Source organism: Mobula birostris, chromosome 1 (assembly GCF_030028105.1).
Source record: "Mobula birostris isolate sMobBir1 chromosome 1, sMobBir1.hap1, whole genome shotgun sequence".
NCBI lineage: Eukaryota > Metazoa > Chordata > Chondrichthyes > Myliobatiformes > Myliobatidae > Mobula > Mobula birostris.
The window spans coordinates 89,844,386-89,863,621 of NC_092370.1; the positions used below are offsets into that span (position 1 = coordinate 89,844,386).

At 41.0% G+C, this 19,236-nt stretch overlaps 1 protein-coding gene across 3 annotated transcripts in view; it reads right to left on the reverse strand.

Moving 5' to 3' along the window:
- The window catches only part of rab31 (RAB31, member RAS oncogene family), a 115,429-nt gene extending 111,518 nt beyond the window's left edge, over positions 1-3,911 (reverse strand). The window contains exon 1 of one of the 3 annotated variants that reach the window (XR_011886098.1): positions 3,752-3,910. Coding sequence is in view for 2 of the 3 variants with exons in the window: in XM_072258939.1 (XP_072115040.1) it covers positions 3,752-3,787 (36 nt within the window). In the remaining variant the exon portion in view is untranslated. Of the gene's footprint in view, positions 1-3,751 lie in introns of all 3 variants that reach the window. The other 2 variants (XM_072258939.1, XM_072258947.1) reach the window with 2 other exon arrangements.
- Positions 3,912-19,236: the final 15,325 nt, after the last annotated feature.

Here is a 19,236-nt window from a genome sequence, read left to right on the forward strand (position 1 = left end):
TTTCTTGAACACTGCCCAAGTATCTGGTGTCCATAGGTACAAAACCCCAGTTACTTTATATCACAGTCCCATAATTCTAGTATTTCATTCAACATTACAATAATATCCTTTTCAAAGGATATACTTATATAAATACACAAAGGAAAATAATAAATAAATTTGGCTTCCAATACCAAATAAGAGTGAACCAGCATATGAAAATTTAGTGCACTAGAATAAACTATCCTAACTATCCCCTACTCACCAACAAACTTTATAAACAACAGTGAAGCAGATGTACTTTTAAAAAATATTACAAAATCTGGGAAAACAACCACTCAGGCCTTCTTAACAATGATCAGGGAGTAATAAAGAAGTTCTAAAGAAAGCTACCACTCAGTCAAGGAGAGTACATAAGCAAAAATAACCTAAGGAAGTGTGCGCACACTAGCACACGCATGCATCTGCGCAATGGATGTGGGTGAACAGGAGATGAGGAAAAACACTTACGAAATGAATTTTGTTGCAATCTACAAGGCTTGATTTCAACACCATCAAACAGATGTCTTCACTGTGATCAGCATATTATACCACCACAGAATCAGGAAAATGGCAGATAGGGTAGATAGAGGGGAAACCTTAAAGGTGATTTACAAGGCAAATTTTATTTAAAAAGTGGTGAAAACACTGGAAGCAGATATAATAGCTTATTTATTTTTTAATACATACATTTTATAAATGTATTTAAGTAGTACTTAGAGAGACACATGAACAAACAGGGAAATTAGAATAAAGATCATGTGCCAGCAGATAGGATTCGTTTTAATTGGCATCGTAGTCATCAGACATCATGAGCCAAAGGGTCTGTACCATGTCCTATGTTCAATCTCCAAGTCCGATCTGACATTCAATGAGATCATAGATATTGAATGGCAGATAATGGAGGTAAACGAAAATTAAATAAAAATGGAACTAGAAAAGGATTGATTTTGTTTTGTGAGATAGTGAAAGTCTTTAAATTTTGGTTGACTTTTTATTAAATCATAACAAAATGATTCAAGATCCCAAGTAAGATTTCTATTGTATCTGTAAGTACATAAAATTGTGCATATAACAATAAACTTCAACTTTAATTGAGTGGAACCAACCTCTGTTGTAATTACATACACTTGATAAAGTAATCACTGAGTGTGTCCATTGAAGTGGCCACTGAGTGTATGTTCATAGTCTTCTGCTGCTGTAGCCCATCCACTTCTCTCCACATGTTGTGCATTCAGAGATGCTTTTCTACACCATTGTCGTAACACGTGGTTGCCTTCCTGTTAGCTGGAACCAGTCTGGCTATTCTCTCTGATCTCTCTAATTAACAAGGTACTTTCACCCACAGAACTGCTGCCTACCGGGCATTTTTTTTTTTGTTTTTCACACCATTCTCTGTAAACTCTGGAGACTGTTCTGCATGAAAATCCCAGGAGATCAGCAGTTTCTGAGATCATCAAACTATCTAATGAGGTGTACAGATGTACCTAATAAAGTGGCCACTGAGTGTAGCTATAGCTAAATGTTAGACCTTCATGGCTTTTCTCTCACAGTTTTAGATTTATCTTGACTTCACATCCAGAAGTAAACTGGATGCCAAAGCTGCCCACATTGTGCCTGATGGCAATGGTCAGCTGTGATGTCCCTCCCACAGTTTCGGAGCCCCAGGTTTGACAGTGACCTCCAATCCTGTCTGTGTGGAGTTTTAACTGTTCTCCATAACCACATGGCTTCCACGGGATACTTCATTTTCCTCCCACATTTCAAGATGTGCTGTTAATTTGACCAGTTATTAGAAGTCATGCCACAATGTGGATAAATGGCAGATGAACCAAGGGAGAGTTGATAGGTAGATTGGAGAGATGAAATTGCAAGACAACAGGGAAATAAGGAGGGAGAAGGGGACCAATGTGGAATCACTCAGCATGATCCTGATGGGTGCACACCTTCCTTCCACATTACAGTAAATAAGTCAGTTAAGTTAACAGACAAATCCATTTCCTTTGTGTGCACTGACTAGCATTGTAGAGCATTCACTCCAGTTAACTGGGTGGCATAATCTGAGGAACATTTAATGGGGAGAAATAATTTGTATTAAAGAAGTTACTTATTTCCTCACCGCACAAGATTCATCAACCTTGTAATTCCTCTACAGCTAACAAGAACTAAAATCTCCACTGATGAACAGCAACAGCACTGCAAGGAAACACAACATGGAGTTGTCTAGGTAACCAAGACCAATAATAAGAACCACTGTCAGCAGCAAAATACCACAGTCTGTGCTTAAAAAATATTTTTTTAAAAAACAATTTGGAATGTAACGAAGGTGAGCATACCAAACGCTTTTGTCACTATCCTGTCCATCTGTGACTCTACTTTCAGGGATCCATGTACCTGAACTCCAAGGTCCCTGTATTCTACAACACTCCCTAGGTCTCTACATTTTACTGGGAAAGTCCTACCTTGATTTGACTTTCCAAAAATGCAATACTTCATGCTTAGCTAGATTAAACTCCATCTGCAATTCTGCAGCCCACTCCACCAGCTGATCAAAATCCCACTGCAATTCTTAATAGCCTTCTTCACTGTCTATGAAACCACTAATTTTAGTGTGCTCAGTGATCAAGGTTGGGAATATTTTCACAGGGGTTTTTTCATGTTCAACTTTTTTGCCCCTTTTATACATTCACAGAATGCAATGATCACTGGCAATGCCATTGGTTTGTTGCCCATCCCCAATTACCACTGGACTGATGAGGCAGAAGAATGGTGTTGAGAGGGATAATAAAACAGCCAAGATCGAGCGGTGGAGCAGACTTGATGGGCCGAATGGCCTATATCTACTCCTATTTCTTATGGTCTTATGGGTCAACCACATTGATGTTCTGGAGTCACTTGCAGAGTAAAGGTGTGGGCATTGCCAATCAACTCCCAAGGAACATGGTGAACCAAGCAGGAGTTTAAACAATACAGTATGTTCATGTTTATCATTACTGGGAAAGGTTTTTTTGTTTCAAAATTCCAGACATATGTCATTAAGTAAATTTAAATTCTCCAGCTGCCTAGATCTATGGTCCAGAACCATGGTATTGGTCCACATACTTTGGGTTCATCCAACCAGCACCACCCCCACTCCCAACAAACACAACCACACAAATAATTTAGTTTCAGTACTGCTGCATTGCGATGTTCAGGTAAAGGAGATCTGTTGCACCAGAGCAGAAATGGCATTGAACCAAGTGACTGCGTGACAAGAAGCCAGTAATTCCATCTGGATAGGTTAGCAGAAGAGGAAGTTTTTTTTATAGGAACTTTGAAATATCAGATTTTACTAACTTTTTCTAGAAGAAATGAAGGAAAATAATTTTGAAAAGACAGGAAACTGGCTGTTTTCAAGAGCTGATGCTGCAGAAAATGACTGTGGAATGCCTCCTTGGAGACTCCACATTCCTGAACTCAAGCAGGCTCTCCAATTGCAACAAGCGGTACGCAGCCAGATGGAGTCTTTGAAAGCAGGGAACGGACGGATCTTGGAGAAATACAGGCTCGGATAGCTCTAAAGCACAACAAGGAGAGGCAAAGATCACAGAGATTGCACAAAGAAACACTGAAGATATAAACACATTAAACCTCTACCGGACGATTCCCCACAGCCAGCAACCAGCAAGAGGGATACGTTCTTTTAAAAAAATTCCACATAAAAGTGGGAATCAATTCTATTAATCTTACTTACCCCAAGGAGGCAGATTTTTAATTCTCTTATTGCCATTTTCGATCTATGATACTTATGTCATGCTCTTAGCAATCTGGTCTTCACAGTTCATGTATCAATGTGCGTTGTCTGCGAAGCTAACCTCCTCTCACCCTCCAACCAACTAGTTTCCTCACAGCGAACGGAAATTGCTCTGCAATAACTCTCATCAGCCAACGGTCACGTGGTACTACAACAGCGGCCACTTTCTTACTCTCTTAAATCAGTTATGTTCGGTAGAAGACATAAACTGCAAGAAAACTTATTTACGTACAGCTATATAAATAAATAAATTATGCGCATCCACTCGTCCCAACAACCGTTTTAAATTAAATTTGCTTTCAGCTATAAGCGCACGAACTATAGACGTCGAAAGACCAAATGTTCAGATGTAATTTACCCCACAATGACCGAGTTGGGAGGGTCGGAGTGTAAAGAAAGAGAAACCATAAATTTCTTTCCTTCAGACCAAAAAGAGTCAAAGGAGTGAAACCTTCAAAAATTGCAGTTGTCGGATACCCAAAATAAAACAGAAAGCATATTCAGCAGGTCAGGCCACATCTGTGCAAAGAGAAACTGAAGCAACGTTTCAGGACGAAGACCTTACCCCAGGATTGGGAAGGGGACGAAAGAAGCTTGATCGGGCTCTAGGAGGGCGGGGTGGCGGATCTGTACCATAAGATATCACCAGGGTGGCCATGAGGATAAGACTATCTGGTCAGTGAGTGAGAATATTGACAAAAAAAATTGTAGGAGCAGGAAGACAAATCTGCACTCCCAGAGACAAAATAGAAAGGGGGGGGGGAGCTAAACCACTATCACAGATGGGTGACTGATACAGACAGAAAATCCTTTCCCTCCACCCTTAAAACTTGTCCATCACCTCATTCTGGTTCCCCGCTTCCTTGTCTTTATTACTTGATCCACTGTCCTCTCCAATCAAATTCCTCCTCCTTCATCCCTTTACCTCTTCCACCCATTACCTCCTAGCTTCCATCTCCCCTCCCCGTCCACCTTTACCCCCACCTATCACCTACTAGCTTACACTCCTCCTTGCCCTCCCCCGCCTTCTGAGGAACTCAGCAGGTTAGGCACCATCTATGAACGGAGATAAACAGTCAATACTTTGGGCTGTGACCCTTCATCAGGAAGATCTCAGCCCAAAACATCAACCGTTCTCCCTGATTAGATGTGGCCTGCCTGTCCTGCTCAGTTCCTCCACCATTTTGTGAGTGTTTTGATGTTCTAATTGTGTTCTTCTCGTAGAAATTGTACATAATTTATGTTTATATTTTCTTCTGAATGCTGCTTAATATGATGTTAAGTGCCTATAATACCGCTGCAAGTGTGTTTTATAATTGCATATGCGTGTACAGGTACTAGTCCAGACATAGAACAATAAATTCAACTTCAATTTGATTTCAGATTTAAAGGCTTTCATCTGGTGCTGCTTATAGGCAGAAGGAACAATATCTTGGATGAATATAGAAGATAGAATATTGAATAATACAGCACAGTAAATGGCCCTTCACCCAATGCTGAACATGATCCTAAATTGAACTAAAGCTCTCCCCCCTGAACAGCATCCATATCCTTCCATTTCCAGCACACTCATGTGTCAATCTAGGCAGTAGGCAGCTGTCGATCCCAGGAGATAATGTGTTTGCTCCTCTGGCAGACAGTGTTCTCTCCAGGGCGCAAGCCTGGGCAGAAAGATTTGAAGAACCGGCTGTTGCCCATGCAGTGGGCTCCCCCTCTCCACGACAAGGGCAAGTACTAATACAGTTTGGCATCAGTGTTGTCACAGAGGTTGCCAGAGTGAAGTTGTAAAACAACATCAAACTGCCTTAGGGACCCCAGCTCCAGATTTCTTCCTCCGGGTTTACTGCTGAAGCCTTTCCCATGGGTGGGTATGGCCGCAAGGCAGCGGAGGTTTAAAATCAGTTTTCCTTCTCCTAGGTGGGCTGCCACCTAAGGCTGATGAGCCCCACCTGCCCGATGCAACTGCTTTTGAGGCGCTAGTGCCCCTTCTCATGTCAGTAAAAACAGTTCTGCTGGGCCTAGTAGCTAGGCCACATATGAAGGCCAAGAGTTGGACTTGGTTGTCAGAGGCTGTTAGAGTTGCATGTCATTTGGAGCACTCTACAGGTAGTGGGAGCTTATCCCCACTACCACCCCTGGCCAATATAGCGATTCTCAGGTGGAACAATTGATGGGGCCCTAAATCCCAAAAGGATCTTGCAGAAATGAAAAAAATTACTGAGAAAGAGAAAATATGCAGATATAGTGGATTAAAGAGGAAAATACAGAAAGTAATAATGAGAAAGGCAACTGAAAAAATGCATATTAGGATGCAGAAATTGATTGTACACCAATCTTCTCCATAGGCTCTTTCATCTGGTGCAACAGAAAGGAAACATTGAAACAACCCTTATCAATATGTAACACACTCAAAATGCTGGAGGAACTCAGCAGGCCAGGCAACATCTATGGGAAAAAAAGCAGAGTCCACGTTTTGGGTCAAAACCCTTCAACTTATCATTATATAGTTGCAATTAGGACGACCCATTTCCACACTTGGTGCAATAAGGTTTCATTTGTCATTCAAGGTCACCCAATATTAACATGGTTTGCAATGCATCAAAATGCTGCCTTATAAAGAGCAACTGTAGCCGCAGCCCTCGTCACACTGCATCAAATCTGAAAACAAGTGATGCCTACCCTAATGCTCCACGATCTTTTGTAATAGCAAGTTTTGTGCAATGTACCATTCTTCCCCAATTACATCTTGGAGTTCAATGAAAACTATAAACGAGTTGATACACCCACTGCAAATGTTGCTCAGTATTTCAACATACTCCAACCACTTCACGTTATAAGAATTAGGAAGGATTGTAGACTTGCATTATGCAACATCTTTTTACGGCTACCACCAGGCAGGAGATACAAAAGCCTGAAGTCCCAAACCACCAGGTTCAAAAACAGCTACTTCCCTTCAACCATTCAGTTCTTGAAGCAAGCTGCACAACTAATCATGACCTCAATACTGTTTCGATCACTTCACACAAAAATGGACTTTGTTTTTGTTTTCCTTGTTCTAGCTTTGTTCCTTCTTGTAAAAATTGAGTAAAATTTATGTTTAATTTATGGTTTTCCTGATTGTGCTGCTGCAGTTAGGTTTTTCATTGCACCTGTACATAACACATAGTTGTGCATATGACAATAAGCTTGACTTTGACTTTGAGTTTGATATAAGCCATGGCAGCTAGGTCACTGGACACAATGAAGATCAATGCCCAAAGGAAAGGAGAACTTGAATTAAAACCTAACATTTCTTAACAGTCATTACTGTAGTTAGGATTTGTCAAGTGATGACAAATATCATTGAACAATTGATCAAGACCTGTGTGTAGACAAAATTGGATCCAGTTTTACTTGTGGAAGGACATTAAACCTACTTTTTTCCATTGTTCCCAAGTTGATCCCAGGTAAGGACTAAGAAATTGTGTAACACTTTTTGATCCCCCTCCCTCCATTGTGCACAATGCGAAGTCATATACTGATATCATTTGAGACTTTAGCATTTTTAGTTCATAAAGTAATGCCTCCTATAACCTTCTCATGATGTTAATTTCCAATTGATATAATTGACCAAATATTTTGTCTTCCCAAACAAAACACAATCTCTAACTTGACTTTGCATTGTGCACAATGCAGGGGGGGGGGGGGGGGATCAAAAAATGTTACACAATTTCTTAGTCCTTACCTGGGATCAACTTGGGAACAATGGAAAAAAGCAAGTGTAATGTCCTTCCACAATTAAAACTGGATCCAATGTTGTCTACACACAGATCTTGATCTGAGGAAAAAGCAGTGAGATGTCAGAAACAGTTTCTTTACACTGCCTGGATTGCTTATGTTTTACATCCAGGATAATAGTCTTCAGAGCTTCACAGCACCATACTACCATCAAACGTGGGACTGGACAGATGCTAGAAACAATATCAGAACCTGATTATGTTAGTTCAGATCTCCCAGGTTCCAGGTGTTCAATAAGGTTAACATAAATTTTCCTTCAGTTGGTCCCTACTGGACTGACATTAATATTAAGAGAGTAGTCAATGGAAGAGAGTGTTCATTTGGAGAATTAGATGCTGCAAATTAAGCAGTGACAGAGACAGCAGTAGTGGTATTGGATGAAAACAGAAGGTATTTAAATATTGGCATTCCTCATTTTGTGCCAATGTAATGTGGCATCCACAAAATGCTGTAATTTACAGTGGCCAATTAGCTGGCCAGCCAGCACAGCACTGGGACGTTCAAGGAAACTAGAGGATGAAATGAAAACCTATGCGGTTACAATGGGGAATATAAACCCCACATTGACACTTAAATGTTTCTTAGAGAATTTGGGCTGATAAATAAAAAAGGAAAAGAGATAGTAAATCCAATTTAATGTAGAGAAGTGTGAGGTTATGTATTTCAGAATGAAGTGTAATAAGTCAACACATTCAAAGGAACAGCATGGAGTTATACAGAAGCTTAAAATGTTCCAGAGTGCTTGATATCAAATTTTGTACTCTGAAAATTTATGATACAGGACACCTGACAGCCAAATGGGCAGAGCACACTCAGTGGGCACATTATTAGGTACCTCCTGTACCTAACAAAGTGGTCACTGAGTGTACGTTTGTAGTCTTCTGCTGCTGTAGCCCATCCACGTTACGGTTTGATGTGTTGTGTATTCAGAGATACTCTTCTGCACACCACTTGTAGTAATGTGTGGTTATTTGATTTACTGTCGCCTTCCTGTCAGCTTGAACCAGTTTGCCCATTCTCCTCTGACCTCCCTAATTAACAAGATATTTTTGCCAGCAGAACTGCAATTTATTGAATTTTTTTTTGTTTTTTGCACCATTCTCTGTAACTTCGGAATCTAGATATTGTTGTGCTTGAAAATCCAAGGAGATCAGCAGTTTCTGAGATACTCAAACCAGCCTCTGGCACCAACAATCATTCTATGGTCTAAGTTACTTAAGTCACATTTCCTTCCCACTCTGACGTTTGTTCTGGACAGCAACTAAACCTCTTGACCATGCTTGCATACTTTTATGCATTGAGGTGCTGCCACATGATTGGCTGATTAGATATTCACATTAACAAGGAAGTGTGCAGATACACCTAATAAAGTAACCACTGAAGGTACATTTCTTCCTATCACAATATAGTAATGATAAGATAATCAGTTTTAATGATGTTTCTCACAGTATAAATGTTCTTCAACATACTGACATTAACTTTTTGGTTTAACAGTGCAGCATCTCTCAGTGTTGTTGTCTTTGTGATGAAACTTGAACACCAAGATCCAACAGGGCTATTAATACATTTGTAACTCACACAGTATATAGAAAAAAAATAAGCCAAAGCAAGATACTCAGGATATTAACGCAGAAATAGAAGACGTCAGTATTCAGCAGGCCAGGCAAATTCTGAGCAGAGAAACACAAGGTTAACTTTTGAGCTTGATACCATTATGGAAGTTCATTGGCCTGAATATGAACCTTGTTTCTCTCTCTGAAGAATAAAAGAGAACTTAGGGACAGTGAGTATTTTGTTAAAAGCCTAAAATGTCCTGTTTTGCTGCCTGTTTCTTTAAATGTTTCTTCCTTTTGTCAATCAATAATAATGAAGAAATTACACGTAAAACAAATGCAAAAGTGAATGTAATGGTAACTATTTTGCATTATAATTACAGGATTTTTGTTTATATGCCTAGTACTGACATGTATACTGAGCCTAGCACATTAATTCTGATGCATTTAAAATAGTGTGGCTTTAACAGTATTACATACTTGTTCTTTGCCAACAGCTTTTAACCGTTTTACCAAAAATGTGGCTTTTATTTCTTCTTAATGAACAAATTTTCAGTAACTTAAATTTTTCAGTAAGATGGAAAGTGTTCAACTTTGTAATGAACCAAAATTATAGAAATTGGTTCACTTTTTATCATAATTATTCAGGACTACAAATTACTGTCATACTGTCACCTATCTAAACTGAATATAAGGTTTTCTATTTTGAATAATAAGCTTCAGTTAAAAATAAACCAAATTGTCAGGGAATACTTTGTGTAATAGGCAGGTAGATAAAACAAAAGTATTTCTATATACCTGTATATAATTTATTTATACACATATACAATTCATACAATAGTAGATTCATATTGAGTATTTATTTTTCCCTAATTCTCTTTGTACTTTCTTCTCCACCAGGCACAACTTACTTAGCTTTCTAAATTGCAAATTACCTGATAATGTACATGTGCTGCTCTTAAATTCCTTTATAATAAAACTACAGAATGAAGAAAACCGGTCCACCAGCAAATGTGGAAAGAAAAGTGGGTTCATATTTCAGGTCACAGGACTTCCTGCAAGCTAACTTATTAATTTACGTCATTGGATTAGCAGTCATTGGCATTGGAAACATTGATTCAGAGTCATGAATTTGAATCCTATCAAGAGAGTTCAGAGTTTAAGATGAATAATTAAATAAATCATTTAAAAAAAAGCTTGTTTCAGCAATTGTAGCCATGGAACTACAGCAATGTCCTTTATAACCAAACGTCAGTAACAGTCTTTTCCCCAGAGTAAGGGAATCTTAAACTAGAGGGCATAGATATAAGGTGAGAGGGGAAAGATCTGGGAAGATAAACTTTTCATGCCGAAGGTGGTGTGCATGTAGAATGAGCTGCCAGAGGAAGTGGCTGAGATAGGTACAATAGCATCGTATAAGAAGTATTTCGACAGGTAGGGGCCTGGAGTCTGGGCCGAATCCAAGAAAATGGGACTAGCTAGGTGGACAACATGGTCAGCGTGGACTCATTGGGCTGAAGGGCCTTTATCTATGCTGTATTGCTCAGTGACTCTATATGACTCTCAGGTCTCCTTCGGGGAAGGAGATCTGACATCCTTACCCAGCCTGGCCTAGAGATGACTCTGGACCCACCATTGTGGCTGAGTCTTTGCTATCCAGCTTAGGTAGGCTTTTCAACCAAATTGGATAGGGTAATGAAGAAGAAATTTGGTCTGCTTACCTTCACAGGCTGAGGCACAGAGTTGGAATGCCGTAGTGCAGCATTACTAAACATTGGTCAGGGCACATTTCCAATCACCATGCTACAGGAAGGATGAGATAGCTTTAGAAAAAGTGTGGAAGTGACTCACTGGAATTTTGCCTAGACTTACTTGTAAGGATGGGGTTATTCCCACCGGAATGTCGAAGGCTGAGCACCAACCTTACAGAAGTTTATAAAACATTCCTTTTTTTCCTCTCTCACAACTAATAATAATGTCATTATATTTATTTTGCTGTGTGTTATGTTTAATTTATGCTAATTTAAGTTTATGTTAATTTATGTTTGTCATGTTTGTAATAGATAGTACTGCAAAAAAAGTTCACGTTATACTGTATATCCTGTGTATATACAGTTGCCTATAACAGTAAACTTGAACTTAAAATTATGAGGAGCACAGAGAGGATAGAGAGTCAGAGTCTTTATGCTAGGGTGACGGAATCTGGAACTAGAGAGCGTAGGGGTGCAGGGGTGAAATTTAAAGGAGAGCTTTGGGCAGGTTTTTCACATGGAAGCAGGTGGTTATTTGGAATGAACTGCCAGAGAAAGTGGTACAATAGTAGGCATTAGGGTCAGCATAGGCAAGCTCAGCCAAATGCCCATTTCTGTACTCTATAACTCTACCAAAATAATAAATGCCAGTGCTGTCCATATTTTCACAAATAAATAAATGAGAAAAAGTCCAGTTCTGTTTGTTGTACTCACTTCAGCAGTCACGGCAGGAGGAGACATCACCACCTGCAGCTCCCTTACAAGTCACACGCCATTCAATCTGGAAATATATCACTAGTTCTTTATTTTCACTAGATCTATATTATGAACACCCTATCCACATCATTGTGAGATTATCTTAATCAAAAAGGCAGCTCGTCAACACCTTCTTAAGGAGAGTTAGACAATGGCAATGTTTGTTGGCCTTGATACAACATGCAGATTCTGGAATATGGATATAATTCATTCCCAATCTCTTCATCAAATTCAATTCACCTTAAACTTAAAGCTTTGCTTCTAATTCTTCTTTTGCTTCTCAATCCCAACCAAATCTAACGCAACCTGTGCATTTGTTGGTTCCAGTAAGTGTATTGTAGATCCCTTTTCTAAACGAAATCTAGGCATTCACACTCTTTACTACTGAGCTGTTTTTGTTCCTCCAGACTACATAAATATGAAAATCTCCATCACAACCTCACTTTTCTTCATTATGCACCTGCATCATCATTGCAATGAAAAAATCTGCAGGCAGCATCTGCCAGAGCCTGAAGCTGTATACCAATTGAGTGAGTATTACGTTCACCTGTGAATAGATAAGCAGGTAATGTAAACCTGAAATGATCCCCAGCTATATTCACACATGGATATTTTTCTATAGAATCAAAAATAAAAACAGAAAATATTGGAAATACTCAACAAGTCAGGCTGTATCCTGGCTTCTTCAGACTATCTTAGGGCAAAGATGTCTTTGACCTAAGAGCAAAGGGTAAAGGATTCTTCATCCTTTGTCTTCGACCCGACTGGTGTTCTTCACTCTTGGCATTTCCACTGTCCAGGAATGTTGACTGAAATCTCTTTGATCTGTGACAGCTCTCTTATCCTGACATTTACTTTACTTTCCTTTCCCCAGTTTCTTTGGTCTCTTGAAAAGCAGCCAGGTCTCCATGATGGTCATCAAATACCAGATTTGTTGTTCATACTCATATCTTAGGAATGCTATGCAAGGGAGCCAGAAACTTTTGCGGAAGTTTCTATTTTGACTGCTTTCCTTCTAACATCTATTTTGACATCATAGCTTGGCTGCATCTACTTCCTTGAGCCCAGTGTAATTCTATTTATTCTTACATTTAACCATTGATTTATCAATGACACATTTCCTGAAGATCACTAAAGAATTTGTTTCCCTTCCAATTCTGTGAACCTCTTGCTGATAGCTTGGCATATGTACCTCTGCCAGAAGTCACATTCAGCAAACTACAGATGAAGATTGGTTCTAGATACATTATTTGTATCAACAGAGGTGTGTGTTCCTATTGAATTTATAAACTTTTTGCTCAAGTTTCCAGGAGTATGGAACTACCTTAACCTACTGGTTTTATTCATGATCATGTTGGAAAATACCAATTACAATTTACTTGAAACCTTAGAAAGTGTGTCTGTGAACTTTTTAGTGTCTAAGCATAATCCTACACTGCTGATGGGAATAGGTAAATTGATAACGTAAAGTTGAACCTGCCTCCATCTATATCCATACATGGATGTTCTTCAAAATAAAAACAGATAAACAGGAAATGTTGGAATGACTCAGCAGTTCAGGCAGCATACTGATTTCTTCCAAATCTTTTAGGTCAAAGAGGGACTTCAACCTAAGGTGTTAAAATTTCTCTTCCTACTCATTGAGTATTTCTTGCATTTTCTGGTTTTATTTAAAATTTTCAGCCTCTGCAGTTTTTTCATCCCAATTTTTCCCATTTGTTCTTATTTTGCAGATCACTAGAGAATGAAAACTACCATCTAACATATCTTCTCCCTGGTCCACTTGTGCTGAGACTGTACCAAACTAATTGTCATCCTGCTCCAATAAGTTGCTTCAGCACCAGGAAGAAATAAAATGGCACAAAAGCACAGCAGGAGCTGCCAATAAATCACAGCTTCCTTGATCCAGGTTCAATACCAACTCCAGTGCTGTCAATGTGGGGTTTATATTCCCCATTGTAACCGCATAGGTTTTCATTTCATCCTCTAGTTTCCTTGAACGTCCCAGTGCTGTGCTGGCTGGCCAGCTAATTGGCCACTGTAAATTACAGCATTTTGTGGATGCCACATTACATTGGCACAAAATGAGGAATGCCAATATTTAAATACCTTCTGTTTTCATCCAATACCACTACTGCTGTCTCTGTCACTGCTTAATTTGCAGCATCTAATTCTCCAAATGAACACTCTCTTCCATTGACTACTCTCTTAATATTTACAATTTTCTAAAAAATCCTTTCTCTTTCTAAACCTGCTCACTCAGAGGGTCCTAGAAAAGTACAGCACAGAAACAGGCCGTTCAGCCATGAAGTCGGTGCTGGACCATTTATACTGCCTGCTCCCATCGACCTGCACCCAGACCATACCATCCATGTACTTATCCAAACTTCTCCTAAACTTTGAAGTCAAACTCGCATGGACCACTTGTACTGGCAGTTCGTTCCACACACTCATAACCTTGTGAGTGAAGAAGTTTCCCCTCATGTTCCCCAGAAACTTTTCGCCTTTCATCTTTAACATGACCTCTAATTTTATTCCCACCCAATCTCAGTGCAAAAAAAGCTTGCCTGCATTTACCCTATCTGTACCCCTCATAATTTTGCATACCTCTGTCAAATCTTGATGTCTCGTTGGCTCTTCCATGACTCTGGAATATCTAGACAGCAAAGATGCATACATCAGGATGTACTTTTTCGAACACAGCTTGGCATTTAACACCATAATCCCCTCAAAACTAAGTAAGCTCCAAGACCTAGGCCTCAATAACCCCTTGTGAAATTGAATCCTGGATTTCCCCACTTGTAGACCCCAGACAATTTGGATTGGCAAAAATATCTCCTCCACAATCTCCATCAGCACAGGAGCACCGCAGGGGTGTGTGCTTAGCCCCCTGCTCTACTTGCTTTACTCCTATGACTGTGTGGCTAAGTACAGCTCCAACACCATGTACAAGTTTGCTGATGACACACTGTTGCAGGCTGTATCAAAGGGAGTGATGAAGCATACAGGTGGGAGATTGAAAACCTGGCTAAGTGGTGTAATAATAACAACCTCTCAATCAATGTCAGTAAGACCAAGGAACTGATTGTAGACTTCAGGAGAGGGACACCAGAGGTCCATGAGCCAGTAATCATCAGAGGATCAGAGGTGGAGATGGTCAGTAACTTTAAATTCCTGGGTGTCACTATCTCAGAGGACCTGTCTTGAACACATCATATAAATGTTATTGCAAAGCAAGCACGATAGCCCCTCCACTTCATCCGGAGTCTGCGGAGGTTTGGTATGTTATCGAAAACGTTGGGAAGTTTCTTTTGATGCGTGGTGAAAAGTGTGTTGACTGGCTGCATTACAGCCTGGTACGGAACACCAAAGCCCTTGAATGGAAAATCCTACAAAAGCTAGTGCATTTTGCCCAGTACATCACGGGTAAAGCCCTCTCAACCACTGAGCACATCTACATGAAACGTTACTGTAGAAAAGCAGCACCCATCATCAAAGATCCTCACCATCCAGGCCATGCTCTTTTCTCACTGCTGCCATCAGGTAGAAGGAACAGGTGCCTCGGGACTCACACCAACAGGTTCAAGAACAATCACTACCCCTCCACCATCAGGCTCAACACAAAAGGGGAGAGCTACACTCATTTAAGGACTCTGTTATATTGCTATTTCATGCCCATTATTTATTGCTATTTATATATATCTGCATTTGCACAGTTTGTTTAATATAAGACCATAAGACATAGGAGCAGAATTAGGCCATTTGGTCCATTGAGTCTGCCCCGCCATTCAATTATGGCTGATCCTTTACCCCCACCTCAGCCCCCCCTCCCCGGCCTTCTCCCCGTAACCTTTGATGCCATGTCCAATCAAACTCTGCCTTAAATACACCCAATGACCTGGCCTCCATAGATACCTGTGTTAACAAATTCCACAAATTCATCATCCTCTGGTTAAAGGAATTTCTCCACATCTCTGTTTTAAATAGATGCCCGTCAATCCTGAGGCTGTGCCCTCTTGTCCTAGACTCCCGCATCATGGGAAACACCCTTTCCCCATCTAGTCTGTTCAGGCCTTTCAACATTCACAAGGTTTCAGTGAGATCCCTTCCCCTCTCACCCTTCTGAATTCCAGTGAGTACAGACCCAGAGCCATCAAACATTCCTCATATGATAACCATTTCATTCCCGGAATCATCCCTGTGAACCTCCTCTGAACCATCTCCAATGCCAGCACATCCTTTCTGAAATGTGAAACTGTTCACAATTCTCAAGGTGAGGCCTCACCAGTGCCTTATAAAGCCCCAGCAACACATCCCTGCTCTTGTATTCTAGAAATTAATGCTAACATTGCATTTGCCTTTCTCACCACCAAGTCAACCTGCAGGTTAACCTTTGGGGTATTCTGCATAAGGACTCCTAAGTCCATTTGCATCTCCAATTTTTAGATTTTCTCCCCGTTTAGAAAATAATCTGCACATTTAAGTGCATGACCATGCATTTTCCAACATTGTATTTCATTTGCCACTTTCTTGCCCATTCTCCTAGAACATAGAACATAGAATAGTACAGCACAGTACAGACCCTTCAGCCCACAATGTTGTGCCGACTCTTAAACCCTACCTCCCATATAACCCACCCCCACCTTAAATTCCTCCATATACCTGTCTAGCAGTCTCTTAAATTTCACCAGCGTATCTGCCTCCACCACTGCCTCAGGCAGTGATTTCCACGCACCAACCACTCTCCGAGTAAAAAACCTTCCTCTAATATCCCCCTTGAACTTCCCACCCCTTACCTTAAAGCCATGTCCTCTTGTACTGAGCAGCGGTGCCCTGGGGAAGAGGCGCTGGCTGTCCACTCTATCTATTCCTCTTAATATCTTGTATACCTCTATCATGTCTCCTCTCATCCTCCTTCTCTCCAAAGAGTAAAGCCCTAGCTCCCTTAATCTCTGATCATAATCCATACTCTCTAAACCAGGCAGCATCATGGTAGATCTCTTCTGTACCCTTTCCAATGCTTCCACATCCTTCCTATAGTGAGGCGACCAGAACTGGACACAGTACTCCAAGTGTGGCCTAACCAGAGTTTTATAGAGCTGCATCATTACCCCGCGACTCTTAAACTCTATCTCTCGACTTATGAAAGCTAACACCCCATAAGCTTTCTTAACTACCCTATCCACCTGTGAGGTAACTTTCAGGGATCTGTGGACATATACCCCCAGATCCCTCTGCTCCTCCACACTACCAAGTACGCTACCATTTACTTTGTACTCTGCCTTGGAGTTTGTCCTTCCAAAGTGTACCACCTCACATTTCTCTGGGTTGAACTCTATCTGCCACTTCTCAGCCCACTTCTGCATCCTATCAATGTCTCTCTGCAATCTTCGACAATCCTCTACACTATCCACAACACCACCAACTTTTGTTACGTCTGCAAACTTGCCAACCCACCCTTCTACCCCCACATCCAGGTCGTTAATAAAAATCACGAAAAGCAGAGGTCTCAGAACCGATCCTTGTGGGACACCACTAGTCACAATCCTCCAATCTGAATGTACTCCCTCCACCACCACCCTCTGCCTTCTGCAGGCAAGCCAATTCTGAATCCACCTGGCCAAACTTCCCTGGATCCCACGCCTTCTAACTTTTTGAATAAGCCTACCGCATGGAACCTTGTCAAATGCCTTACTAAAATCCATGTAGATCACATCCACTACACTACCCTCATCAATATGCCTGATCACCTCCTCAAAGAACTCTATCAGGCTTGTTAGACACGATCTGCCCTTCACAAAGCCATGCTGACTGTCCCTGATCAGACCATGATTCTCTAAATGCCCATAGATCCTATCTCTAAGAATCTTTTCCAACAGCTATCCCACCACAGACGTAAGGCTCACAGGTCTATAATTACCCAGACTATCCCTACTACCTTTTGTGAACAGGGGGACAACATTCACCTCCCTCCAATCCTCCAGTACCATTCCCATGGACAATGAGGACATAAAGATCCTAGCCAGAGGCTCAGCAATCTCTTCCCTCGTCTCATGGAGCAGCCTGGGGAATATTCCATCAGGCCCCGGGGACTTATCTGTCCAAATGTATTTTAACAACTCCAACACCTCCTCTCCCTTAATATCAACATGCTCCAGAACATCAACCTCACTCATATTGTCCTCACCTTCATCAAGTTCCCTCTCATTGGTGAATACCAAAGAGAAGTATTCATTGAGGACCTCACTCATTTCCACAACCTCCACATCTTCCCGCCTTTATCTCTAATTGGTCCTACCTTCACTCCTGTCATCATTTTATTCTTCACATAATTGAAGAATGTCTTGGGGTTTTCCTTTACCCTACTTGCCAAGGCCTTCTCATGCCCCCTTCTTGCTCTTCTCAGCTTCTTAAGCTCCTTTCTTGCTACCCTATATTCCTCAATAGACCCATCTGATCCTTGCTTCCGAAACCTCATGTATGCTGCCTTCTTCCACCTGACTAGATTTTCCACCTTACTAGTCACCCATGATTCCTTCACCCTACCATTCTTTATCTTCCTCACCGGGACAAATTTATCCCTAACATTCATTAAAAATTTTCCTGTCCTCTCTGATTCTATCCTTTTCCACGATAATGTTAAAGGCCAGGGAGCAGTGGTCACTGTCCCCCAGATGCTCATCCACTGAGAGATCTGTGACCTGACCCGGTTCGTTTCCTAATACTAGATCTAGTATGGCATTCCCCCTACATGAGGAATTCTGCAGATGCTGGAAATTCAAGCAACGCACATCAAAGTTGCTGGTGAATGCAGCAGGCCAGGCAGCATCTCTAGGATGAGGTACAGTCGACGTTTCAGGCCGAGTCCTGACGAAGGGTTTCGGCCCGAAACATTGACTGTACCTCATCCTAGAGATGCTGCCTGGCCTGCTGCGTTCACCAGCAACTTTGATGTGTGTTACTGGCATTCCCCCTAGTCGGCCTGTCAACATATTGTGACAGGAATCTGTCCTGGACACACTTAACAAACTCTGCCCCGTCTAAACCATTGGAACTAATCAGGTGCCAATCAGTATTAGGGAAATTAAAGTCACCCATGATAACAACCCTGTTATTTTTGTACCTTTCCAAAAACTGCCTTCCAATCTGCTCCTTGGTATCTCTGCTGCTACCAGGGGGCCTATAGAATACTCCCAATAGAGTAACTGCTCCCTTCCTGTTCCTGACTTCTACCCATACTGACTCAAAAGAGGATCCTGCTACATTACCCACCCTTTCTGTAGCTGTAATAGTATCCCTGACCAGTAATGCCACTCCTCCTCCCCTTTCCCCCCTCTCTATCCCTTTTTATGCACTGAAATCCAGGAATATTGAGAATCCATTCCTGCCCTGGTGCCAGCCAAGTCTCTGTAATGGCCACTACATCATAGTTCCATGTATGTATCCAAGCCCTCAGTTCATCACCTTTGTTCTTGATGCTTCTTGCATTGAAGTACACGCACTTTAGCCCTTCTACCTTACTACCTTTACACCCTTTATTCTGCTTCTCTTTCCTCAAAGCCTCTTTATACGTTAGATCTGGTTTTAC